This window comes from Dioscorea cayenensis, chromosome 12 (assembly GCF_009730915.1).
Source record: "Dioscorea cayenensis subsp. rotundata cultivar TDr96_F1 chromosome 12, TDr96_F1_v2_PseudoChromosome.rev07_lg8_w22 25.fasta, whole genome shotgun sequence".
Classification (NCBI taxonomy): Eukaryota; Viridiplantae; Streptophyta; class Magnoliopsida; order Dioscoreales; family Dioscoreaceae; genus Dioscorea; species Dioscorea cayenensis.
The window spans coordinates 49,957-75,718 of NC_052482.1; the positions used below are offsets into that span (position 1 = coordinate 49,957).

Genomic DNA, 25,762 nt, shown 5'->3' on the forward strand with positions numbered 1-25,762 from the left:
AAAATTTTCGTAAACCATAATGAATTAAATCAAAACAACTATTGGCATTATTATGACTCAATGAAAAATGAAGTAGTCTATTTCGCCCTACTATAAGCATCATAAATATCTTTATGTTCTAATGTAATACTACCAATATCCGGAATTACCAATTCAGTCAAGTCTTCATGCTCCAATAAAAGATCAATGATACCTTGACGAATGTCCCAATCGTTGATGACAACCATCACAACTCACCCTCTCCGATGAAGTTCCGTAAAATACAATCCGATCCTATAGCTCTAATACCATGAAAAAATACGAAGAAAAATGTTGTCTCATTAGTAAGAAAATTGGACGAGTCTACACATGCTGTCAAGAGAAGCCTGGAGTTCACTGATCCAGGTGGGGTAAGCCGTGCCACCCCGGAAGATCGAGTTTAATACGGGCTAAATTCGCGATGTCCCTGATGCCTCCTAGGGAGTTCTCCTTTCCCCCTAAGAGTTTCTGTTTTCTCTTGTATCTGGCTGCTCCACTTCTAGTGGACTATGTTTTTCGCTTGTTTCCGTTTTAGTTGTGTGGTCATTTCAGACCTTGGTGAAATGCGTCGCTATTGACGCTGTTTGTTGTTACCTTGGCATGTAACTGCTTAGACTTTCTAATAAATGTGGTTAATCAACTTTGTAAAAAAAAAAAAAATGCCAATCCTAAACATTAAAAATAAAATAAAACTCTATCTATCAAAAATCTCAATATAATCTTCTCTAGTTAATTAATTAATTATACAACAAATATTCACTTTCCAATATTTCCCATAGTTCACAACACAAGATGGCCATAAACTATCCTAATTTTATGGGATTTAATGGCCATTACTTTGGGACCTTTTGAGGGAGTAATTTTGTTTGTGGAAATTAGTATTTCTACATTTAGTAGATTATATTGTTGATTTTTTAATTAATTTATAATTTATTTATTTATTTATTATTTTATAAGATTAAATAAATGATGCATAAGATAAAGTAAATCATGAATTTATACTAATTAATTCATGAGCAAAAGTTCTTGATTATATTTTAATTAGATTAATCCTCAAAATAGTCTCTCTATTATAATGAGATCATTCTTTTAGTCCCTCTATTATGAAATACGTCCATTTAGTTCCTCTATTTTTTCTGATGGGGAAATGTCAATTCTTACCCTAACGATCGTCAATGTCGCATTTAATATAAAATAAATCAATGTATGATATAAAATCAGATGTAAAAGTCGCATTTCGGATTCAAGTTCCAAAGATCGGAAATCTTTATCACCTCCACCCGGAGCACCGCTAACCTTTTTTTCCCTCCTTAGCTACCGCCACCGGAACTCTCCCATTTGCTGTATGGGCCCCAGCTTCTTTGTCCTCATTCATTTGTAAAAGCCATGAGAGCCCAGGATTCCTGGCCAAAATTATGTAAACTTTTGCATAATTTCATGAAACTTGTCTTAAACTTGTTCTTGTTGCCATCTTGTTATGGACAATGGAGCCTGAGCCTTTAGCATCCTTTCTTCTATCCATTTAGAGAGAGAGAGAGAGAGAGAGAGCTGTGATCTCCTCCGGCGAACTTCCGGCAATCCTCCGATGAACGTCCGATGATGAGTTTGTGGACTCAACCGCATAGATTTCTTTTCCTGATTTTGTCAATCTTCCATGTAATCTCCTAGCCTTTCCTTCTATTTAATTATTAGATGTTGTAGTGCTTGAAAATACTTGGGTGATGATTGTCATGTTGCCTTAGATAATAATGGTATTATTGAATGCATGATCTGCATGTTAAGGCCAAGGTTTTTACATCTATTTGGAGTTTTGATCTCACTCTATCCTTCCATCTTGTGAGTTTGTTGTAGCTGCATATTGATTTCAAATTGTTGACTGCATCCCTCATCCTTCTTTTGAAATTCTTTTTTATTTTTTTTATTTTTATTTATTTTCATATGTTGGATATGTATAAGTAGTTATATACATACCCTTATTCTATAGGTCTAGTTGTACATCATTTGTTAAGTTGGTGGAATGATATTGCAAAGCTAAAAGCAATGTATATTTCTTGTGATTAGTAATAGTGATAGTTTAAGAGTATGAGGGAAGCATTGTAGTGGAATGTGTTTAGATTGGATGGTGGAGATTTCTCATCAAGTTGAAATATTGGTTCAAGACAAATGTCAAATGATTGGAGGTTAAGCATTGGATCACTTTAATTTTAAATCATGTTAATTGGTTAAGCTTTTGAGATGCATTTAATTTCCTAGGTGAGTTCCTGCTAGAATACATGCAAGACACTTATTTTATTTAGTATATTTATTTATTTCTTTTATTTTTGGTTTCTCTCTCTAGAGAATGTAAAAAGAAATATTTGGTTAGTGTTTTTAACTTGTGATTAGAGTGATTTTTGTTCTAACTTTGGTAAATCATTGGGTTTTTAGGATCGTTTTTAGGGAGTGGTCTTGGACCTCATTTTTTGCACTTAGGCAATACCGGTAAGTAATCACCCGAGAACTCATGTTTTTCATTATTTGAAGAATTTCTTTTTCTTGGCAAAAATTATTATCTATTATTTTTATTATGATATTCTTGCTTATTGTATTAATTATAAAATTATCTATTGTCGAATAGGTATTTTCATGTATTTCTGATTTATGGCTTTAATTAGCTATGGACTTAGTATTTATGTTTTGGTATGTTATTTTTTTAGAATGGCTACTACTTATCTTGAAACGTTAATGCATCATTTATATTAGAATATTTGGTTGTAACCGGATCCTTATTATCTATTTGTTCTTATACGATGTGGTTATGATCATATTATGGTATGATGATAAGACCAAAAACTCTTGAGTTAAGGTATAGTGGATGCTTTTTATGTTTTTAAAGGGTGTATGCTAATTATTAATAATCTTGAGTCGATGTACAGATTTGATGGGCATATATGTGTTTAGAGAAAATGTTAATGTAGGTGAGTAGGTGAATGTTAGATGTGAATACATCAAGAGAAATGTGGTACTACAATCCTGTGGCAAGGTTGAGTCTTGAATTTCAGGTTTTAACTTACTATCTAGGGTGGAGATCATAGCCTTTCCTTGATGGTATCCTTACTAAAATTGTGAGGTTAGCACTTGGGAAATAAATTAAATGATTTGGTGGTTTAGAGTCAATATTTCAAGGTTTATTGGGCTGGATTATTACAGATTTGAGACTTCGACATTCTATGTTCATGCATGAAATTGCTAGAATGAATTTTTAAGTTATGATAATGAGTTGAATGGGAATTGGGGCCTAAATTCGGAGGTCATAGAAGCACAATTTCCAGATGGTTAAAATTGAAAAATTGTAATGATTTCTTTGATCTATCTACCTGCCAAATTTCATATTTATTGGATATATATTCTATAAGATATGATCAATTATAGTTGACATGTCTTGGAGGTATTATTGTGTAGACATGCAGATTTAGAGGCCAATTTCCGGATTTAATATGTAAAAATTAGGCAAAAGTGTTCAGTATAGAAAAATATTCCTTATTACCATGACCTTCAATTTGCAAAAATTTCATGTTTATTGGATTTATAGATTATGAGTTATGACCCATTAAAAAAAGACTTGCACATGATGACATCTATATGCAGAATCTTCAGATTTAACATGATCTTTCTCATTCTTGGAGACAAAAAAATTGGGTCAAGTATTAAACAAGGAAAAAGGTTCAGAATTTTTCCTAAGTTACTTACTACAAAAATATCTTTGCATCTGATGTTAAATTCTGGGAGTTATGCATTTTTGAAATGAGACATATTAGAAGTATTGTTATGCAGAGCTTGTGAGATATAAATGTGCATAGTGATTAGTTTTTTTAGTAATGATTTGGGAAATTATTTATTTAATTTTTGTAAGTAATTTCTGTATTTTTCGAGTTATTTTTTTCCTAAATTGGGATTATGAAATTGTGTATTTCTGTTTGTTTGAATATTTGGAAAATTCATGAATATTCTGCATTTCAACCTTGAGTTTTTGTTTGAATGCTTTTGATCTCCAAATGAGCGATATGCAACCACATCGGTGGGGGTTAAACCCACGACCTTGTCGACAAGTAATTTTGGGAAAGTGAGAGCTGCAGTTTCGCACCGTGTCCGATTCGGTGAAATAATCAACGACCACCGGTATTCAATCTCGGGTCACTGAGGGTAAATAAATGATATCTCATTATTTTTGGCTCGGATCATCACGAGGATAAACAAATGACCTTTGGCACTTACGATGAAATTTGGAGACATACTCTTGAATTTGTTATTTTTTTGGGTTTGCCCTTTTTGATTTTTGAATTTCGCAAAAAAACACAAATATTTGTCCCGCTTGAAATTTTACGTATTTTTTTGATATCGTATTTACGGGTTTTGAATTCGATAAATCATATTTGTAAATATTCTTTATTAGAATATTTCACTTTTGTATTTTATTTTTGTTTAAATTATGTTTTGAAGACCTATGCTCATTTCCGGCGAATAATTATTCGCAGATTCGAAACTCCAGTATTCTTTTTGATTTTTAGTTATCTTGAATAAGCGTTACTACTTGAGAACTATACCTCTGTTGAACCATTTATTTTTGTATTTGTTTAAACTATGTTTAAACTTTGAATTATTCTTAATATCCGAAATCGAGATTCAGTAAAAAGTCATTGTTTTAAGACAATTTTCGGATTACTTCTCGGGCTAGTGAGCTCATGGATTTTCTTTAAATCCTTTTCAGATCAAAAGTGATAGATCGGCGTGCATCTTGAGAGATTGTCTGTAGTTGTTGTCTTATCCTATTGTAAATTTTAAGTTCTTGTTATTGTGTATCCCTGTATTTTGTATTTTGGACTTCTATATCCAAGTATTGTATACTTTGTAGAGTTTGTAATCTTGTAACTCAGTTGGGTTATTATAATTTTTGCCTGTCCTGGATCAGATTTTGAGGCCTTGCAGGCCTATGGGGCTCACGCCTTGTGGGTCTGCGGCCGTTTGTCTGCGCACCGGGTCTGGTGAGCCGGGTTCGGGGCGTGACATGCTGCATTGTCGATCCCACAATTAATGATCGCTTAAACATAGGGGGGAGCCAAAGTCAAGCCTTAACTTCATGTAAGGAAATTCAATGTTTTACAATTCAAGTATTGCAGCAGTAATATAGAAATGTTTTTTTTTAGAAAAGTGAATAAACCACTACTCTATTTAGAAATATTTTATATTATATATATATATAAGTAATTTATAATTTAATTAAATCATATTTGTGTCATTCTTAAAATGAACAAAATACATTCTCATGATTTCCCAATATGTATCAAAGAAGTGAATATTAATTTCATATCTATGACAGTGATCCATATCTTTCACATTTCAAGTCATCTGAAACAACTTTGAGATTCAAGAACTCAAGCAAAAACTATTGGACTTCCCCCTCCAATTGTCTTGAATCCTAGGGAAGACAACTTCATTGCAGATAGACTGGCCTCACATGGAAAACTAAACCCTCAACTCTTTTTCTTCTTCCAGGGCAAAGATCGTCCCTCCTGGCTTGAAGACATTTGTAACCAAAGAAACTTATCCTTCTAGCCTTCTTATGGTTTCCTCCCTTTTACTTTTTCTTAAATGTCTGCACTTTTTCTAAAAAAAAAAAGTCATCTGAAACAAGCATACACTATATATATAATAAATCGGAGGTCAGAATTATCGTGTTGTTCGACTCGGGGCCAGTTCAAGGGTAAGGCCCATAAAACAATTGCTTTAGGCCCCAATGTTTTTAATGCCTCATTTTTAAAATTTTTTAATAATAATTTTAATTTTAAAGACTCGTCTTTAGATTTTTTTAATAATAATTTGAAAAACTTAAAATTTTAAATAACTCCCAATAATTATCATAATACAAAAATATTTTAATTTAACATTTAGCCAATGCTATATAATTTTAATTAACTTTTAAAATTTAAAATAACACAGTAAGATATTAAATATTTTTATTTCGATATGTAATCAATCTCATATCTTCTCTAACCAACTTTCTAAAATCATATTTTACTTGTCTCATATATTTATTTCTCCAAAATTAATATAATATTTATTTTTTAATGGTAAATAAGAGTTTTTGTAGTTTTTATGATTTTGTTATATTTTTACTTTTATGATTCTACACACAAAATTTATATATATTTCTTATCTTCATCACGAGTTAGTACTTTGTAACATGGACAAAGACAAATAAACATGTATTTATTAAAATTTATTGTGAAATTTTGTTTTAGACCTCTAGTTACTTTAAGCCACCCCTTGTTTGGCTTACTAAGACTATTTAGAAATGATATTTGGAGGTGGTAGAAGTGAAAATAATAATAATAATAATAATAATTACATCTTACTTTTGGGGCTGAAGAACAATGAGGACATGATCACAAATAATAGTCAGTTATTATTAGCGCACTCCCGATTGTTTTACTTTTCCAAAGACAAATACATAGGAGTACATAATATCGGTATCGATTCAGTCTCAGCGAATCACAAATTAAAGCCCACAGCCATAAGATCTTAAATCACTTTTTTGGGGGTCAGCCTGGACTTGATCTTCTCGATCTCCTTGGTTCCAACCTGGAACGCCTTGGTCAACACAGCGTCCGGCACCGATGGCGTTGATGCGAAGAGCGTGGCACCGATGGACTGCGTCCCAGGTAGCTGGCTGTTGAAGGCAGCGATTACGGCCGCCGGAACTTTGCCATTGTTCTTCTGGAAATGGACGAGCCCCCTGGGAAAGACGAATATATCACCTTTGCTGATGGTCTGGGAAATGAGCTTGTTCGTCGTGGTGATGAAGCCCACGTCGAGGCTGCCATCGAGGACGAAGACCATCTCGGTGGCGCGGGGGTGGGTGTGAGGCGGGTTCAACCCACCGGGGGCGTAGTCGATGCGCGACATTGACACACCGAGCGTATTGAGGCCAGGGATCTTCTCCACGTTGGCCCCAGTGACCAGGGAACCCATCGTATTGTTTGTGGAACCGGGGTTGGCCAGTCCTGCGAAGAAGAAGTCCGTCTCGTTCACGGCAGCCGCGGCCTTGCAAGCGAAACCATTCAGTTTCACCGCTGAACATACAACAATTAATGGATAAATATATATATTATGACTACATATATAGCGTCCGCATGCATAATAATTAGCATTACATGAAACAATAACACAAGATGGAGATGATGGTGCTTATTAATTACTCGAGTTGAGATCGGCGACGCAGAGGTCCTGGAGCAAGTCGGGATCAGCGAAGACTGGGGAAAGGGTGAGGACGAAGGCGAGAAAAGAAAAGATGATCCTCCTCATAGCTGCGACCTTGGGTTATAAATTTGTATTGTGTATGTATTGTTTGTACTTAAGGAGAGTAGACTTAGACTACTCAATCTCAAAATGAATGTGGTAATTAAAAAGGTCGAAGGTGATAGTATATATACAACTACAACGGAGAAGAGAAGGGGTTGCAATCCCCTTCAGAGAAGAGGATGTTTGTGATGTGAAAGTGAAGGCATGGTCAGGGATGCTTAAATATTCAGGCCCTTCTATAATAAGGAATGGAATGGAGAAGGTGGCAGCTACTTCCCAACCGTAAGTTACCCACTGATAGATGGATAAACATATAAGAAAGAAAAAAAAAAAGTGCTAATAATGCCAATGACGAGGAGTTTAAGGGACACCCCAGAGGGTAATGGGACACCCCAGAGGACTATTACCCTTGTCCTCTGCCCTATTTGACCGGGCCATAGATATCACAATCCTTGGGTAACTCCGTGCACTCGACTCAACAAGGGCCATTGATTAATTAGTCAATTAATTAACGTAATAAATATTTTTATTTAACCGTTGCTGCGAAATCAAAAACATTATAATGACCAGGCGCCGTGGCATGTGTGTAAAGCAAAGTCACTGAAAACTTCAGCCAGTCTCAACCACCAGCAAACCACCCCTGACAGGCACCCAGCAACTTCCGTTGGAACCCACGCCATCCACGGTGTCTTCTACTGTTTTTCCCTTGCTTTGTTTCCTTTCTCTTTTCTCATGATAACCGACTAAGTCCCATTTTTCAGTTAAATATTCTAAGCAACCTTCACAAGTTCATAGTTTTATTAATCAATCCCCATAATTGTTCTAGGCAAAAGAAGTAAACCAGGCAGAAAAGATGCACAACATCAAAAGGCATTGACCGTTAGGATGTACAGGCAAACACAATATTCAAACTTTTCGTACCAAAATCACCAGGAATCACATGACAAGCTCTCTGTTTTTTTTTCCCCCGTATTCAAAGCTCTAAATGCTTTGAATAGATCAAGCACCACTTCCAACACTAACACCAAAAAATTAAAGCAGCTCACTAACCATTTTAACGTTCTTGTTCATCACAATCTAGTACTTTTGCTGGCTGAGAAGCTAGAGACAGTTACATAAAAGCCTCATGGAGCTGAAACTACAACAGCAAACACACTAACGCATCTCAAACAATGGAGCACTGAACATGATTCGGACGCAGACCATAACAACTCAGTGGAAAGAACTTCACGAGAAACTCCTTTGGCTAAAACAGGCTAATCCATCAGGTAATATCAGACCACAGTCCTCCAAGGCAAACACAACGAATAAAGTTACCTGCAACAGTGAAAATACAGAAATCATAGGTAATGGTCTAAGTGTATAACCCAAGATATATGACACTTGAGCTACAGAATATGAGGTAATTCAATCTAAAGATTTCCGTGAAATGGTATAAACAGTTGACATCTCTTGTCAATGAAAAATTAATATTCTGTAAAGTCCACAAAGAAGATGGATGAGACACCAAGAAACATATCTATATTTGATTAACCAATAAAATAAGTAAATATGCTAAAATACAGAACAAATATATCTTCTGCAAAGGACATAAAAGTTATGAATGATTAACACATAATCGATAATTTTTTAGCAATTATCATCAATATGATACATTTTTAAGTCATCCACCAAACAATACAAGCGTTGGTACACAATTCACTGCTTAAAAATAAGAAAACAAAATACAAAGTCAAGAGTGAATTAAGTTATTAAAAAGAAATAAGCAACACAATTGCATATTAATCCTTGAGTAGTTAATGTATGTCCATCAGATATTTCATCTCATGAAATGAATAGTGCAACAAGACAAGTGCAAACATGCCTCTGCATGCATCTTATATAGAAAGAATGTTCCATTTTCCATGTCACTATCTTTAAGTTAGAGAAGGACAAGAAAACATTGATATAGAACTAGGAATACCATACAAAGACATAGCTCAAACAAGCAAGACACTCACATAAGATGGATAGAAGATGGACCACTAACAGCAGCAACCTTCTGAGCTTTCTGAGTTTCACATTTGTACAAAACTTTCAAGTCTTTCTTTGCACGACGAGCTTCTTTTTTTTCTTCTTTTAGAGCAGCCTGCACATTGCAGTCACAGAATCCAAATATAAGTATGCATAGTTCAATATGCACTAAAGGTGGAAGCTGATTGAAACCTTATATATAACAACTGGATGGAAAAAATGTGTTAAATGGCTGGAAACTTCCACAGATTAAAAGTGATTAATTAATTTGGAAAAAGAAACTAAGAAGAAAGTTCAGTCAATAAAATTGTGCACATTGATGTTCCAAGACATCCATAAGTAAATACTTCTCCATTCAATCATTGGATTGACGAATTTTGCATAGCTAGTGATCTATACATGATGCTTCAGGAACATATTCTGCCAATTTGTATTTATATATGTAAAATCATTGATTGCTGTGAGAACAATTTGCATTTCAAATAACTGATCATAGATGGACAAATACCAGAGAATTCACACTGATGATACATCAATAACAATAATCTTTAAACTGGTCCTCTTTAACAACAAAAAACAGAGCAAGGAATTACACTTAAGTTGTAAAAATAATATAACACTAAAAAAGTAGTAATGAACATATGATTACCTTGCGCTCTTTCTTTTCCTCTTTTGACTCCGAACAATGTCGTCTACTCCTCGGCTTATTAGCTTCTGCACTCACTGTTCTCTTTGGTTTCTCAACACTTGGCTTGTTGTGTGGCAAAAAGTCCACTGGTAACTTCTCCTTTCCACGGAGAGCAATGATGTTGCTCTTTGATATGCCATCACCAGTTGCTGGAAGCTTCTTTCGGTTTGATGGAGTATGAATCTTCCCAGGGTGATTGTCAAGATTTGAGTATGTGGAAACAATAGTCTCACAGTCCCAAACTTCTGATTCATCGCTGCTTTCAGGTACTAACACCATTTCTTCATCAACATGATTTTCATTGCAGTACATTTGTGCATACTCCACACACTTACGAATTAGCTCAGCAGAATAATCTGGCTGTTTATCTGCACCTGACCCTTGATTCCCATTGACAAAATCACCAGGAGCTTTATAACTGCCTTCAAGCTCTAAATCATCAATTGCAAGCCCTTGAAGGACACAATTAAGTTTATTAGCAAGCGGTTCATCTTCTATAACAGCATTATCACTTTCACTGTCTGTGTCATATTCTCGAAGAGTGAGCTGTAGAACCAAAGGGAAGACTATTGAGTTGAAACTGAGGCATGTAGCTAATTGAAACTTTGACAAAAACCACAACAACCAAAAAGTCTATTTATGAAGGTTATGTAAGAAAACTAGTTAAAAACCAACCAAACAAAACCTCACAAATACATGGGGGATAATAATCCTAGAATCAGAACAAAGTTTTAAGGTGATTATGATTACATAGTCACTTTTATTGGACACATAGCTATGCCTGTATACACCGGATTGAGCTGGTGTCTGAACCATACATTCAAGTGATTTGAGGGGTTGATTGTGATGAAAAGATGGATGTATATTTGCCTGTAGATTATAACTCGTCATTGTTTGTGATAAATAAAGCATGTTGGTGGCTAGTTGTCACTATACGGAAAACAGAAGACAGAGCACTTTGTTTTAACTGAAATACAAGACATTAACAAATGACAAGCAACTTACCAGATCAAACTGTTCATCAAGAAGTCGAGGAGCCCTCGGCTTCTCAACACCTCCGAGTCTATCCTCGTGAATAAATTCATTAGCAAAGCTGACCTCTCCAGATACATTCTTTTGTTTATCACTTAAAAAAGAAAATTGCTCTACCTCTTCTTGGTCCTCTCCTTCTATACAATTGGCCCGGACTACAAAATCCTCCTCCAAGTCCTCCACGTCAGAAACAAACCTAGACAAATCATCATTATCATCATTGAGCAACCTCAAAACATCAGGATCCAACGCTTTCTTCACAGTCACAGCAACTGTCTTTGCCGCAACAGTGTACATACCACTGCTGCTGGCCTCTTCACCACTGACCCGCAGCCTAGAAGCGTCATAAGCCTGGCAAATATATGTGAAAACGCATTACCAAAAGAAATTAACTCACGCGCGAGCGCCCACACATACACATACACATATTGTGAGTTTATAAGATCAATGAAAAAATATAAAATCACAACCTTGACATCTGCCCCGACAAGATCGAGCCTGGCCTTGCTGTTGTGATAATAGGCGTATCCACCACCAGAATTTCTGATTTCCCTCAGGTGATTTAAATAATTATAGCCATCATCAGGAAACCCCAACTCCAAGATTTCTTTTCTCACATGGTCCGGGAGAGCCCCGTTTGATCCTGCACTGGTAGCACAATCGACAATCCATGGGTGAAGAGAACCAACAAAATCTCCAGCGCCTGTGTCATCAGATGCATCAGCGAAGATGGAGTCGGAGTTGCCGCAATCGTGGTAGACATCTTGGCGCTCGACCTCGTCATCCAGAAAGCCGTTAGATAAATAGGAGTTGTTGTCAACCCGAACAAAAACGCGATCAGGTAGAGCCGGCGCGCCACCTTCCGTAGAGACGGTAGACGAATCACGAGCTAGGAGGCGGAAGGTAGCTGAGTTCCTCTTATTGATGAATTTCTTCTTCCCCATCTTAGCCGACAGCGCCGCCCAAAGGTCTGATCTTTGCTTGCCCGCTAGGTGCTAAAGTTACTGAGTTAGGGTTGAATTTATACACTAGAGTTTTATTTAAAAATAATGATGCCAAAATAGTATTATATTACTGTGAATTTCGTAGTGTCACGAGCTGGGTAGTGTGTACATACAGGGCCGGCATACCCTGTCAAGCTCGAGTCTGCCCAGCACAGCCCATAGAAGCCCAACTAAGCACATGGGTAATTATAAAATTTTATTTAAAATCCAAAATTTAAAAAAAAAAAAAACCAAAATTCTAAATAATAAATAAATAAAATCTAGAATGATTTCAAAAATTATCCTAAAATCATCATTTATGTTTGATGCCAATGGTTATGTCCTATACCAGCGTGGTTTTAAACAAGGAGACCCTCTATCCCCATTGTTGTTTATCCTAGTTGTAGATGACATTAGCACAATGTTTTCACATCCGCTCACTGCAAAAGTAATCTTCAATGCACCTCCTGGTAATTATGAGAGTTTATGTCATCTACAATATATGGACAACCTTCTTATTCTATCAACAAGTGGTCGGGAAGACCTCAGGATCATCAAGTTGATCCTTTATCTTTTTTAGGGTATTTAAACTCAACAATCAATTTTTAAAAAAACAATAGCGTTTACTCAACCAAGCTCGGCCTTATTCCTGGACAGGGTGCTCTTAGGATCCTAACTATCCCTAGAGCTCCTACCACTAACTTACCTGGGAGTTCCGATTGCAAGGAGGAAACCTGTGAGGCAAGACTGGAAAAAGCTGATCGCGGGTTTTAAATCAAGACTATCACCCTAGAAGGCCAACTTTTCATCCATTGGTGGGAGGCTCACATTAATTAACTTAGTCATATCCTCCCTTCCCACCTACTAGGATGTTGATCTTCAAGTTGCCCACTTGGGTGGTGAAATCTATTAATCGCATTATGAGAGACTTCCTATGGACTTGTCCTAACATTGATAAGCTCAATGTCAACTAATCAATTAGAAACGACTCAGCCAACCGCATGAGCAAGGAGGATGTGCATTATTAGTCTAATTGATTTCAATAATGCCCTCTTTGGAAAACGGTGGTGGAAACTCACAAATAACAACTCTTAGTGTGGTCCCCAGGTTGTTCACTTTATTTACTTTTGTAGCAACCCGAGTTGGAACCTTTTTATTGGAAAACTCTAGAGAAGCTCCTTCTTCTGGTGTGGCATTCAATGTTCACTACCAATGTTTAAAGAGGTGTGCCCAATCAATTGTGGAGGATGGCACAATGACACAATTTTGGCATGATAATTGGTTGGAGGTTCGAACTCTAAAGAACCTTTGCCCTGAGAAATTTGCCAATTATACAACTCCTATGGGAACTATAAGAGATATCATTGCATCCTTTTCACCAGTTGATTTTTATAACAATCCGTTTTTACAGATAATACTGTAACTAATCAGGTCATCAACATCAGAAAGGAGTGCTAGCCAAAACTGGAAGCTGACACCAATATTTCTCTTTACATTCCTTCTATCGGTTCTTAATAAATAAGGGGCAATGTTGTGGGATAACGCCTAGAATCCTTAGAAGTTTTTTATTATCTTCAACTGACTAGTCTGGGACAATAAAATTCTCACTCTAGCTAACCTCACGGTTAGGGGATGCAATAGGCTTCCAATGACCATGTATGTCCTATGTCATAGCCCAATTGAAACAACAAATCATCTATTTTCCATTGCCACATTGCAACATCTATATGGAACCATTTCATCGGGATCCTAGGGACATCTAGGACACCGACATCCATGGTAGATCTATACGATGGTTGGCATAGGGGTTTTGGACCCTTATGGAGACTATTTTGGTCCTTGCTAATTAGAGCAATTATTTGGTAAATTTGGCTTGGAAGAAATGATCGCACATTTAATTATATTACCTTGTTTATATTTTCATTTATTTTGAAAACAAGCCATATATTTCTCTTATGGATGTTTGCAAATCCTGAAACTAATAGGCAGAAGTTGGAGGATTTCTCCACAACAGTAGGAGTATTCAGTTTTCAGGGCCTTCCATGTGTGATGAGCGTGACCCTAATGACGGTTCCCACATGATCAATGCCTCGCACTTAGTACTAGGTTTTCTGTTCGGCAACTCCTTGGAGAAGATCCTTTCTATCCTTAGGGGATTTATTCTAATTTATTTTATTTTATTTTTTTGTTCTTTTCCTGGTATCCACCCCCAGTGGACTTTATGTACTTTGCCCTTTTGTTTTTTTATCTCCTCTCTCACCTTTCTCTGTACTCTTGTTTTTTGCTTCTATGTATTTTTTTATATTAATGTATTGTGGCTTATCTACTTTATAAAATAATAATAATAATAATAATAAATCATTTATCTAAAATTATTATTTTTATAAGTAATATAAATCTTAAATGGGCAAAATTTTGAGTGTTTGATAATTGTTCTTTTCTTTGTTATAAAAGTGGATAAAATACAATTTATTAAAACAAACATAATTTTTTTTATTAAAGTGGATAAACTACAACTTTATTGAAAAAAAAAAGAGAAGGACAAACACACAAAAGAAAAACAAACAACAAAGAAAAAACAACTAGAGTTCTCTCACCGGCAGTGAGGCACTCAATACAAGAAAAGAAAAGGAAGAGGAAAAGAAAGAAGAAACTGAAAAGGGAAGGGAAGCTGGACCAGCGAAGATTACCAACTGGAATCACAGGCCTGTCCGAGCTGACTAGAGGAGTAGACTACTCCTGAGCTATATTAGGGTCTGAATCGCCGGGAAAGTTCGCTAAAAAAACATGATGATAAAAAAACCCCTAAACCCTAAAACAAACATAATGATAATTGTTTTTCATTTATATATATATATATATATATATTAACATAGTGGAAAAGAAACAATTGGTGATGGACCTCTGTTTTTACTTTGAGTGTTTCCTGTTTTCCCCCTCTTTGGGGTTCTTGTTTGTTTTATCTTCCTTGTTGGTTCTTTGTACTTGTTGTTTTTCTTTTCAATAAATTGTGGTTTATTCACTTTTATAAAAATAATATAAAAAGAAAGGTACTGAGGTGCATTAGAAATAAAAGAACAATAGTGCAACTGAAGATTAGTGAATTATAGCAAATAAGACCTGGGTGATTCAAAGTAAGACGAAAGAAAAGTTTAGCTTGAACCCAGGTTGGAGGTCGAGTTGATAAACAAGATCACACACACATAGAATCGTAGGAACTCAAAACTTCTCTTAGGTAGCGTTTGGTTAGATGTAGTTGAAAATGCAATGGATTTCAAATTACAATGTAGTTGTAATTACTGTATTTAAAAATACGATGAGTGTTAAATCTAGTGTTTAGTTTAATGTAGTTGGAATGCTGGATTATAAAATTTTGTGTTTAGTTGGAGGGATTTATAAATATGGATTTGATATATGCTCACCTAAGATAAGATTACCTTATATTCAATAATCAATAGTATTTAATTATAAAATAAACAGTTATATATATATAATTAAATTTTGGTTGTATTAGTTCAATTTATATAAATATTTCTATAATCAATAAAATAATTTTTAAAAATATCAAACCATAGAGAAATAAGTATCTTTCAGTAAATATATTTCATTTGTCTAATATTTATATAAAATATATTTTGCTTATCCCTCTAATTTAGTTAACCCCTAAAAAATATTTTTAAGCATATATTGTGTAGTTTTATGATATAAATAATATATTAAATTAATAAATATCTTCTTTGGAATAACCCATAACATATTTTCATTTAAAAAATAAAATAATTAAATAATTAAAAATGATAAATTAACTAATTTAGGATAAAAAAACTATATATTTTTTTAATTTAAAATTAAAATAATTGTTTGGATATTATTTGTAGAGGATTTAAATTTAAAATAACACTTTTAAATATATTTAAACTGTTAACAAAATCAGAATATTTGCTACTATATATATTTGATAAGTGGTTATAACGATGATCAAATAACCAACATCTAAATCTCACGTGACAATCATGTGAGACATATTTTATAAATTAAAATCCCGAACATAGAACTATGCTGGACGTAGTTCAAAATCCATCAAATCTTTAGTTCATTGTAGTTCAAACTCTTTTAACTATTTAAAATCCATCTAAACAAACAAAGGATTTTCAATGATTTTGTAATTCTAACTACATGAAATTTCAAATCCGGTGAAACAAACACCACCTTAGTGGTGTTGACAGGCTTCTCAAACTTTTTCATTATTATTATTATTATTATTTTTTGTTATGAGAAGTTGTAAACCCCCATAATAGAGAGCATGTAATTAATATTAATGATAATTAAGTGTTTAGTATCTACTCTAATATCATAAATTCAACAAATTTTCTTTCATAAGAGTTCAAGGCCTATTCAATCAAAGGCTAGAAAAATAAATACAATATTAGGGATTAAACCATGAACTGACCTTGATCCGAGTGGCATTTGATGCTTGGATTCCAAAAGGTTGTCCAAAAAATGTTGTCTTTCACATATATCACCCTTCCCTTGCATATATAAAGGTCTAATTGCAAATTTTGAAAATTGATTTATCTCATTTTCCATATCCCACAATTGGATCAAACACGCCTTTCAGGAGCATAACCAATTAAGTAACAGACAGGAAGTGCCTTTGCCATTTCTTTCCTCTATTCATCTTACCAGTTGAGTAGCGAGAAAAGCACCTTTAGTTGCATGCATCTACTGATAGCGGAATCCATGATTTCATGTAAATTGATATTGATTAATGTTGAAATGAATATCAAGGTCCATCTAGGAAACAATAGATTAAACAAACACAAACTATTTATAAGAAGGCGCCACACAGGTGAACGTACGTACGTAATTAAAACTGCACTCGTGCTCATATATAGGCTAGCTTACATATTTCTAAACATGCATCATGTATAATAATCTTATTGACCATGGTGATTATTTTAACTAATAATGATACTATTAATCACTATATTAACATTCTTGATATGTTTTCAACAGTACTTGATCTATTATGGGAATCTGTTGCTGAGAATAAGATAGGGTTCAATGAGACAAGCAACCGTTGCTTGAAAATGAAGTGCAGAATCTACTCAAGAATGGAAAAAAAAGCAACATGAGCTAATTTAAAAATAAAAAAATAAACCACAATATTTTTCTTTTTTTTTGAAAAAACATGTGGATAAACCACGACTTTATTGAAGCAGAAGGACAGACAAAACAGAAACATGAGATAAAAAATGAGAAGAAGAGATAAACAGTAGTCTTTTACCAGAGGTAAGGCACTCAAAAGACAAAAAGAGAAAAGGATTAGTAAAAACAAATAAAGAAAGAACAACCAAGTTGGTGAAAACCACCATCTGGCAACATAGGCCTGCTCAGGCTGTCAGAAGGAGTAACCTACTCCAGGGCTAAGTTATGATCTAAATCGCAAGTTCATTTCAAGACTCTTGCGCTTATGAAGTTGAAGAAACAGTCAATCCTCTAGGATGCCTCAATGAGTGATTGTTGTTGATTGTCTATAAGTGTTGAAAAAAAAAAGCATATTAGCAATTTTAATAGTTATAGTAGAAGAAGGTAAAGCAACTAATTGAAAGATACGAGTATTTCGTTCCAGCCATATATTCTACATAATGGCTCTTAAACTGAGGTCCCAAAAGTTCCGATTTTGAGAATTTAAAGATGAAAGCCAGGTGATCCAAATCTTAGAAGGGGCCGTTTGGTTCGTGGTAATGATATATTACCACGTAACGAGATTACCATGGTAATATGAGTGGGAATATTATATGGGTGGGAATATTGCGGTAATTTAATATAACCATGTTTGGTTGGGAACTCTTATTACTTTGGTTTTCATAATAATCAATTTGTTAAAATATAAAAAGTTATAAGATTACCACGGTAATCCAAGATACACACCAAATTTGGTGGTAATAGAATTACCACTTTCTTGGTAATATTTATAAGTTGGTAATGTGATATTACTATACAGATTACCACTGATACAATACCAAACGTGGTAATATTTTCATATTACCACATAACACATGGTAATCCTTCTACATTACCACGAACCAAACGACTTTAGATTGAAGATTTAGTTGAAGAATAACCAAATTCGCATCAAGAATTTGCAGTCAAAGAATAGGCATTTCACTATCTCGGAAGCTTTGTGGCAGAGGACACAAAACAACATGAATACCCAGAAATCAGAAAATTTCAAACATTATAATTTTTCAACTGAACAAATATATAAGTCCCCCAAATAACTAATGCTAAAACAAAATATCAGAATTCATTTGTTTAAACTCAGTGACCCGAGTCAGATTTCAGAGCTCATTTGTTTACCTTCGATGGCCCGAGCCAAAATGTCAGAAGCCGTTATTCTTCCCCTACGGAATGGTGTGCAACTATAATTTCTATGTCAAAAGTACGTATAGACATGGTCAATGTTTAACCCATAGTAGCAGGGTTATTGCAAAGTTAATTAGGGACTATAAGTTGTTATATCAAGATATGTCATGCACAAACATTTGTCAAAACAGAATAGAGAAATTTATTGATCCCATTTTTTAATAAAACATAATTCCAATTATTTCCCAAACTAAATATTTATATATAAATTACAAATAATTTTTAAATAAGAAATTTAGAAAAATACCAAAATAAATAATGGCATGTAACAAAAACAAATAAATAAAAGTGTTAATACTAATAATGAAATGATTAGATAACAATTTATAATCATTTAAAAACATAAATCAGTATTTTTCTCAAGCAATTTCATAAGTACAAAAATCCAAGATTTTTCACATATATATAACATGATTTATATGTGGGATACTTATCTATCTAACGCCAATAACTCTGAATTCACACCAATCAAGTTTCCCATAAAAATCCTAAATTTAGGAAGGCACCCTATCAAAATTTCAGACAAAACAGATTCTAAAACCCGAAGGTCTGCAAGAAGCATTTCAAGACACTAATGAAGCTACAAAAGTCAAGTGGCTAATAACAATTCCATTACGACCCTTAATATTGAAAATGGCATAACTTTGCGAATTCCTATCCAAATCAGGAATTTAAACCTTCTAAGAAACCTAGACATCTACAGATACCACATATCAAAATTTCACAATAATTAGAGATCTATAAAAGCCATCAAATTAAGTATACATACTTCTGCAACTCATTAAAGTCAACCATGCCTTTCTAATAACGATAACTCCCAGCATATATCTTCAAATTAGATCAAACTTTAGGAGCATATAATTAACACAAATTATAACAACTTCCTTGTTAAGCATATGTCATGATTTCAACTCTAAGATCATCAATTTCTCTAACCAATCTTCATGCTTACTGCAAAAAATATCACTGAGTATTCTTTTGGTAATATGGCTCTAACTCAAAACATATAGAGAAAAAAATTCTGAAATTTGACAGATCCAAAGCTAGGGTTGAGTTCTACAAGTTTATTATATAAATCTATGTCTAATTCAAATTCAAAAACCATAAAACAAATCAAAAATGCTTAAAGGCCTCCACAGAAATCCTACCGGAGGCACCTGCATTCAAAGGCTATATCTTATAGCATACAACCGCAAAAATTTTAAAATTTTTTAGGTACTTAGCCAACATCAAACTCTACAAGTTTCTTATTCTACTCTCCTCCAAATTTAGCCTCTAAGACCCCTAAAATCAAAGAGGGGTCAAGAAACTAACCTAACCTATCCATCACTAACATCCGACATTAACAAGTTAAGATCTAGAAAATAACAATAACAATTTTACAATTTATTCAAAGATCCGAGGAAGAAGACACTTACCTCAACAATAACAGTGAAACAACCCTTGACGACGAGACCGATCTCCCGTGCTCATCGCCGACACCACACGCAAAAAAGGAGAGTAACATGAGGCTAGGTCTCTCTCTTTTTCCCTAAATGACTATCTAAAACGGAATGAGGCAAAGAGATGGCTAGGGTTTCAAAAACTGCAAAAAAAAAAAAAATAGAATATAAAAAGGGTTTTAACGTAATCACCTAACATTAAAATTTTAAAAAAAATTCTTTGTGGGGCACACATTTCGGGTTTCTCACCCCTCTCTCATTAAACCCCAAAAAATCTAAACTCCTCTTAATTGTTAACCGGCCCCTTCTACTTAAATCTCTTCAACTCAGGAGTTGTAGACACCTACTTAAGGAACAAATAAATAATGCTAATCATAACTGAGGTTACCGAGAGTGATGGGAAATTAAAGATGCGTTCATTCCGCTTTAAGTGATAGTCCATATTATAACTCTAAAAAAACATGTACCCAAATATATTCCCACCCTCTACTATACCTGTAAAATACGAATTAAGTGAAAGCCCTTTATTTTTATTTTTTTATGTTATTGTGAATTATTTTAAATTGCCTCAAAAAAATTTAATTTTTAAGAATTATTTTTAATATTTTGATATTTCAAGGTTTTTTTAGTAGACTTATGAGGTTTAGTCTCCGGGTAATTTTTTTTGGCAAAGCACAAACTATGGTCTTTTTTTTTCATTATGGAGTCCGAACTTTAATTTAAATCATAATGATTACTCAATTTCAATTTTGTTTTATCTGGTGGTTACCTGACAGATTCTGACCTTTTTTTAAATGATATAGATATTAAAAATTCTCTATCAACATATGCATGACACACTATCCGCCCAACTGACAATTTCATCTCACCTGCTGACATAGAATTTCTAACATCATATAATAAAAAATAGACCAAAATCTCTCGGATGACCACCTAGTGAAACAAAATTAAAGTTGGATAATCATTTTGATTTAAAGTGAAGTATGGACCCCCAAAATAAAAACAGGTAATTATAATTTGGTGTCTTATCAAAAAATTTACCCTTTAGTCTCCAAGGCCCAAAAGATCATCAAGGAAGCTAGGATATATGGTGTTTCCAAAAACCTAGCCAAAACTCTCAACTCTCCAAATTTATGCCTGAAGAGACACTAGAAAAGCAAGTGATATAGTGATTCAATGGCTGCATAGCAAAAGATGCAAGTAGCAATCATGAGTCTTCGAAGAGCTCCATTCGCCTTGTTCCACGCACCATCATCTTACTTTTATTTTATCCCAAAAAAGATTTAAAAAAAACTAATAATAAGTTGAATCTTTCACGCTATGCTTACTATGGCCAAATGTACAAGTTCAAGGGTATTCTTTTCAAAGAGACTTTGATAGGTTTGTCCTGGAGTCTTCAAACTAAAGGGGGGAGTCCAGCACTAAAGAATTACTAAAACAGAGAAAGCTCGGTAAAGCGGAAAGCTTCTCGCTGTAAGATATATGTATGTCTATATGTATGTATGTACAGTGACAGTAGGGTATATTTATATCTTTGGCTTCTATATGAAGACCCAAGATCATACTTGTTAATCATGCATTGAATGAGAATATATTCCTCTCTTCTTCATCTTCTATCATGGTATCAGACAAGGTTCGGCTATCCTATTCCGACCACCTATTCCTGTCATCTACTCCGGTCACTTCTCCGACCAACTTCTCCAATCCTCTCTTCGGTACTCTTCTTCCAGCCAACATCCTCCATCTTTCTCTATCTTCTACCTACCTCCTTCCCTCCACTATCAATCTTCATAACATTTATAAAAAAAAAAGACAGAGAGCACACCTTCACTCTTCACTCATCCACCATCTTCACCGCCAGACCACCATCACCATTATCCTCTACGCCACCGGCCACCACCATTCTTCACTGCCTGGACACCATCACCATCATCCTCTACGTCACCAGCCACCACTATTCTTCACCGCTCGGCCACCATCACCATCATTCTCTACGCCATCGGCCACCACCACTCTTTACCAACAACCACCATCACCATCACCATCATCCTTATCGCCAACGGCCACTATCACGATCACCATCATCCTTCTCGCCGCCGGTTACCATCACCATCACCATCATCTTCACCGCCATCATCATCATTCTTACCGGCAACCATCACCCTTCCCGCTGCTGCCCATCATCACCATCACCATCATCCTCACTGCTAACGGCCACCATTATCATCACTGCCCCCATTACAACCAAGTCCGCCTTTATCACCATCACACCACAGTCCCCTCTAGCCACCACCATCATTCTCATCAACCGGTCGGCCACCGCAGCCCTCTCTAACCACCACCGATATCATTATCACCCAGCTGGACACCACCATCAATCCTATCACCCAAGTTCCAAGGCATTCTCACATGTGACATCTTGTCTGGCCAAACAAAAGCCTAGTTATGTTGTTACTATTGACCTGTGAGCTTTTGTCTCCTAAGACCAAAACATTGATGTTGATTTAAAAAAAAAAATGGAATATGATCTCAGTAGAATGTTACCGGAGATGCGTTACCACAATCTTCACCATTCAGATGTGGTGCTTGATGGCACCAACTACATCCCCTGACGACTCACCATCAAGCGGATTCTGGATGGTGTCCGTGTTCTTCGACATGATGACGATACCTGTACTATGCCTGATGGCCCCCTTATCCCTGACACCATCGTCTTCTCAGAGGCCTTTGCTCTTCTTATGGCATTTGAGCAGCAGGTTGGGAAGTGGGTTGCTGATGATTTTACTGCAAAGATAATGATTTGTCAGACAGTCACTCTTGAGATTCATACCCAGATTGCTGATCTTCCCACGCTCGTGAGATGTGGGAATATCTTGAGCGTCGTTACTATGGTTCTAGTCAGGCGCAGCTCTATACCCTATACCAGGCTTTCACTAGTCTCCAGCAGGGCGAGGACACAGTCGATCAGTTCTACAGTCGATATTGTGCCCTCTGGCGTCAGATTGATGCCGTCACTCCTCCATATTATACTATTTATACTGCCAAGATTCTCACTTGTTCAGAGTCTTGCTCTCGTCAACATAGCCACAATGAGAAATGGCGTATGTATGAGTTCATTATGCGTCTTCGCTCCGAGTTTGAGCCGACTCGAGCTCAGTTACTTCATGCTCCATCAGCTTATTCTTTGCATGAGGCCTTCACTTTTGTTCGTGCTGAGGAAACCCGCCTCCGGGCTTCCTCCACAGGGGGGTAGTGCTTTTGTTGTCTCTCGCCTTCTTTTGGTCTCTTCAGCCTCCTCCTTTACTCGACCTCCGGCTTCCTCTACTGCCTCATCTCGGTCCTTTTCTCGGCCGAAACGGACTATGACTTGTCACTATTATGGCATACTTGGTCATCTTGAGCATGATTGCTTGAAGAAGAAGCGTGGCCTTCCACGTACTACTTCCTATGGTACATCTACACCGGTTCCACCTCTTCTTCCACTGCCTCACTCTCCTCAGGCACATTTTCTACACCTTCTCCTACTTCACCATCTCCTGCTCCACTGTCTGTTACTGATTAACAGTTATTGGCGATGTTCAGATAGTTCCAACAGTCCTATTTAGCAGACTCCACTGGCCATGCGCGGTCGGCTTAGGTTCCTTCCTCCGCTTCAGGTACTCCCGTCCTCTCTGGCTTCTCGATTATGGTGCTTCACTTCACATGACTCCTGATGCTACTCATCTTCATCATTCCCGTCCATCATTACATATCACACGTGTTCGCACTGCTAATGGCAGACTACTTCCTATTTTATTTACTGGTCATCTTTCATCCAATTCTTTTTATGTTCTTTCGGTCTCCCATGTTCCTTGTTTATCCATAAACATTACGTCTGTTAGTCAGCTTACTGATTATGATTGTCAGGTTATTTTTTATCATACATCGTGTCGTGTGTACGATCGCAGTGGGACGGTGATTGGAGATGGCCACCGCCATAGTGGAGTTCATGTGTTAGATACTCTTCACCTCCCATCTTCTGCTGGGTCCATTCATCATTGTCATGCTACAATTTCCTCTCATCATATGTGGCATCAATGACTTCGTCATTTATGTCTGTCTCGTTTATCATCTCTTGTTCGTCTTGGTGTTTTAGGAGCTGTCTCTCTTTCCTCTGATGTTGTTTGTGTTGGCTGTAAGCTTGGTAAGCAGCTACAGCGCCCTTATCCTTTGAGTGTATCTAAAACCACTACTCCTTTTGAGCTTATTCATTCTGATATTTGGGGTCCTGCTCCTTTTGTTTCTAAAGGAGGAAACCATTATTAAGTTATCTTTATTGATGATTACACTCACTACACTTGGATCTATTTCATACATCACCATAGTCAGTTGTTGTCAATCTATCGATCATTTATAGCTATGGTCCACACTCAGTTTGCTACCTCAGTCAAGAACTTTGGATCTGACTTTGGTGGCTAATTCACTTCTCAGGATTTTCGTGCCTTTCTGTCCTCTGAGGACACCTTGCCTCAGTTATCTTGTCCTGGTGCTCATCTTCAGAATGGGGTTGCTGAACGCAAGCATTATCATATCTTAGAGACTGCTCATGCTCTTCTTCTTGGTGCTTTTCTCCCTCCTCATTTCTGGGCTGATGTTGTGAGTACAGTTGTCTATCTGATCAACTTTCAACCTTCATCTCATCTTCATGGTTGTAGTCCAGGCGAGTGTCTTCATGGGATACCTCCTCGCAATGATTATCTTCGTGTTTATGGTTGTCATTGCTTTGTCTTTCTCGCACCTTGGGAGCAGACCAAGCTCACCGCCCAGTCTATTTCTTGTGTTTTTCTAGGATATAATCTTGAGCATAAAGGTTATCGTTGCTATGATCCTGTTACCCGTCGTATTCGTATCTCTCGTGATGTCACGTTTAATGAGGCCACCCCCTTTTATGCTTTCCCTTCTTCTACTGAGTCTCCCTCTCTCTCTCGATTCCTCTATCTTTCCTTTTCCCTACCAATTTTCCTGAAAGTACTTCCCTTGTGCCTTCCTCTTTTCCGATCCTCACTCCTCCAGAGCTTCTTAGTCACTCCTCTATTGATCCTCCTTCACCGCTATCTATTGAGTCTCCTATCGTATCTACCCCTTCTCCTTCACTTCCCCCTGTTCACCCACTAGTTCTTTTATTTTACCATCGTCAAGATCCCGTAGTGACTCCACCACGGTAGCACCTCTCTGACTCCTCTCCTGCTACCAATCAAGCTCCTGAGGTATCCTCTCATCTTTACTCTTTACGAGATCGCTCCACTTTACATCCCCTTGTTTGCTATGCTTCTGCCAGCACCAGTGTCTCAGATGTTATTAAGCCAGGTAACTACAAGGAAGCAATTCGATCCTCTGAGTGGCGGACTGCTATGGCTGAGGAGCTTGATGCTTTGTCTCAGACTCACACATGGGATGTAATTCCTCTTCCTGCCCATGCCATTCCCATTACTTGTCGCTGGATATACCAGGTGAAGACCCGTTCTGATGGGTCTCTCGAGCACTATAAAGCGCATCTTGTTACTCGCGGATTTCAGCAGGAGTATGGCCGTGACTATAAGAAGAATTTTGCCCCCATGGCTCACATACATACTGTGCGTACATTAGTTACTGTTGCAGCTGTTCGTAAGTGGGTTCTTTATCAGCTTGATGTGAAGAACTCCTTTTTTCATGGGGACCTAAAGGAGGAGGTCTACATGACTCCTCCTCCTGGCCTTCAGGTGCCTCCAGGATCTGTCTGTCTTCTTCGTCGCGCTCTCTATGGTCTCAAACAGGCTCCACGTGCCTGGTTTGAGAGATTC

General features: G+C 36.3%; 2 protein-coding genes across 2 annotated transcripts; both read right to left on the minus strand.

Moving 5' to 3' along the window:
- Positions 1-6,437: 6,437 nt before the first annotated feature.
- On the minus strand, positions 6,438-7,559 carry LOC120273564 (germin-like protein 5-1). Its single transcript, XM_039280210.1, has 2 exons — positions 7,254-7,559; positions 6,438-7,127 (listed from the first exon to the last, which is right to left on the minus strand). The coding sequence occupies exons 1-2, from the start codon at positions 7,357-7,359 to the stop codon at positions 6,577-6,579; spliced, it is 657 nt and encodes a 218-aa protein (XP_039136144.1). The 5' UTR covers positions 7,360-7,559; the 3' UTR covers positions 6,438-6,576.
- A 651-nt stretch (positions 7,560-8,210) lies between these two features.
- LOC120273563 (protein LTV1 homolog) lies at positions 8,211-12,100 on the minus strand. Its single transcript, XM_039280209.1, has 5 exons — positions 11,560-12,100; positions 11,063-11,440; positions 10,019-10,603; positions 9,357-9,484; positions 8,211-8,673 (listed from the first exon to the last, which is right to left on the minus strand). Exons 1-5 carry the CDS (start codon positions 12,031-12,033, stop codon positions 8,670-8,672), a joined length of 1,569 nt encoding a protein of 522 aa, XP_039136143.1. The 5' UTR covers positions 12,034-12,100; the 3' UTR covers positions 8,211-8,669.
- Positions 12,101-25,762: the final 13,662 nt, after the last annotated feature.

Excerpts from the sequence above, each read along its gene's own strand:
- LOC120273564 (XM_039280210.1), bottom strand. The coding sequence starts at position 7,359 with ATGAGGAGGATCATCTTTTCTTTTCTCGCCTTCGTCCTCACCCTTTCC. Across the intron at positions 7,128-7,253 it reads CGTCGCCGATCTCAACTCGA|CGGTGAAACTGAATGGTTTC; the intron begins GTAATTAATAAG and ends TTGTATGTTCAG.
- LOC120273563 (XM_039280209.1), bottom strand. The coding sequence starts at position 12,033 with ATGGGGAAGAAGAAATTCATCAATAAGAGGAACTCAGCTACCTTCCGC. Across the intron at positions 11,441-11,559 it reads TTGTCGGGGCAGATGTCAAG|GCTTATGACGCTTCTAGGCT; the intron begins GTTGTGATTTTA and ends TATATTTGCCAG. Across the intron at positions 9,485-10,018 it reads AGGAAAAGAAAGAGCGCAAG|GCTGCTCTAAAAGAAGAAAA; the intron begins GTAATCATATGT and ends TGCAATGTGCAG.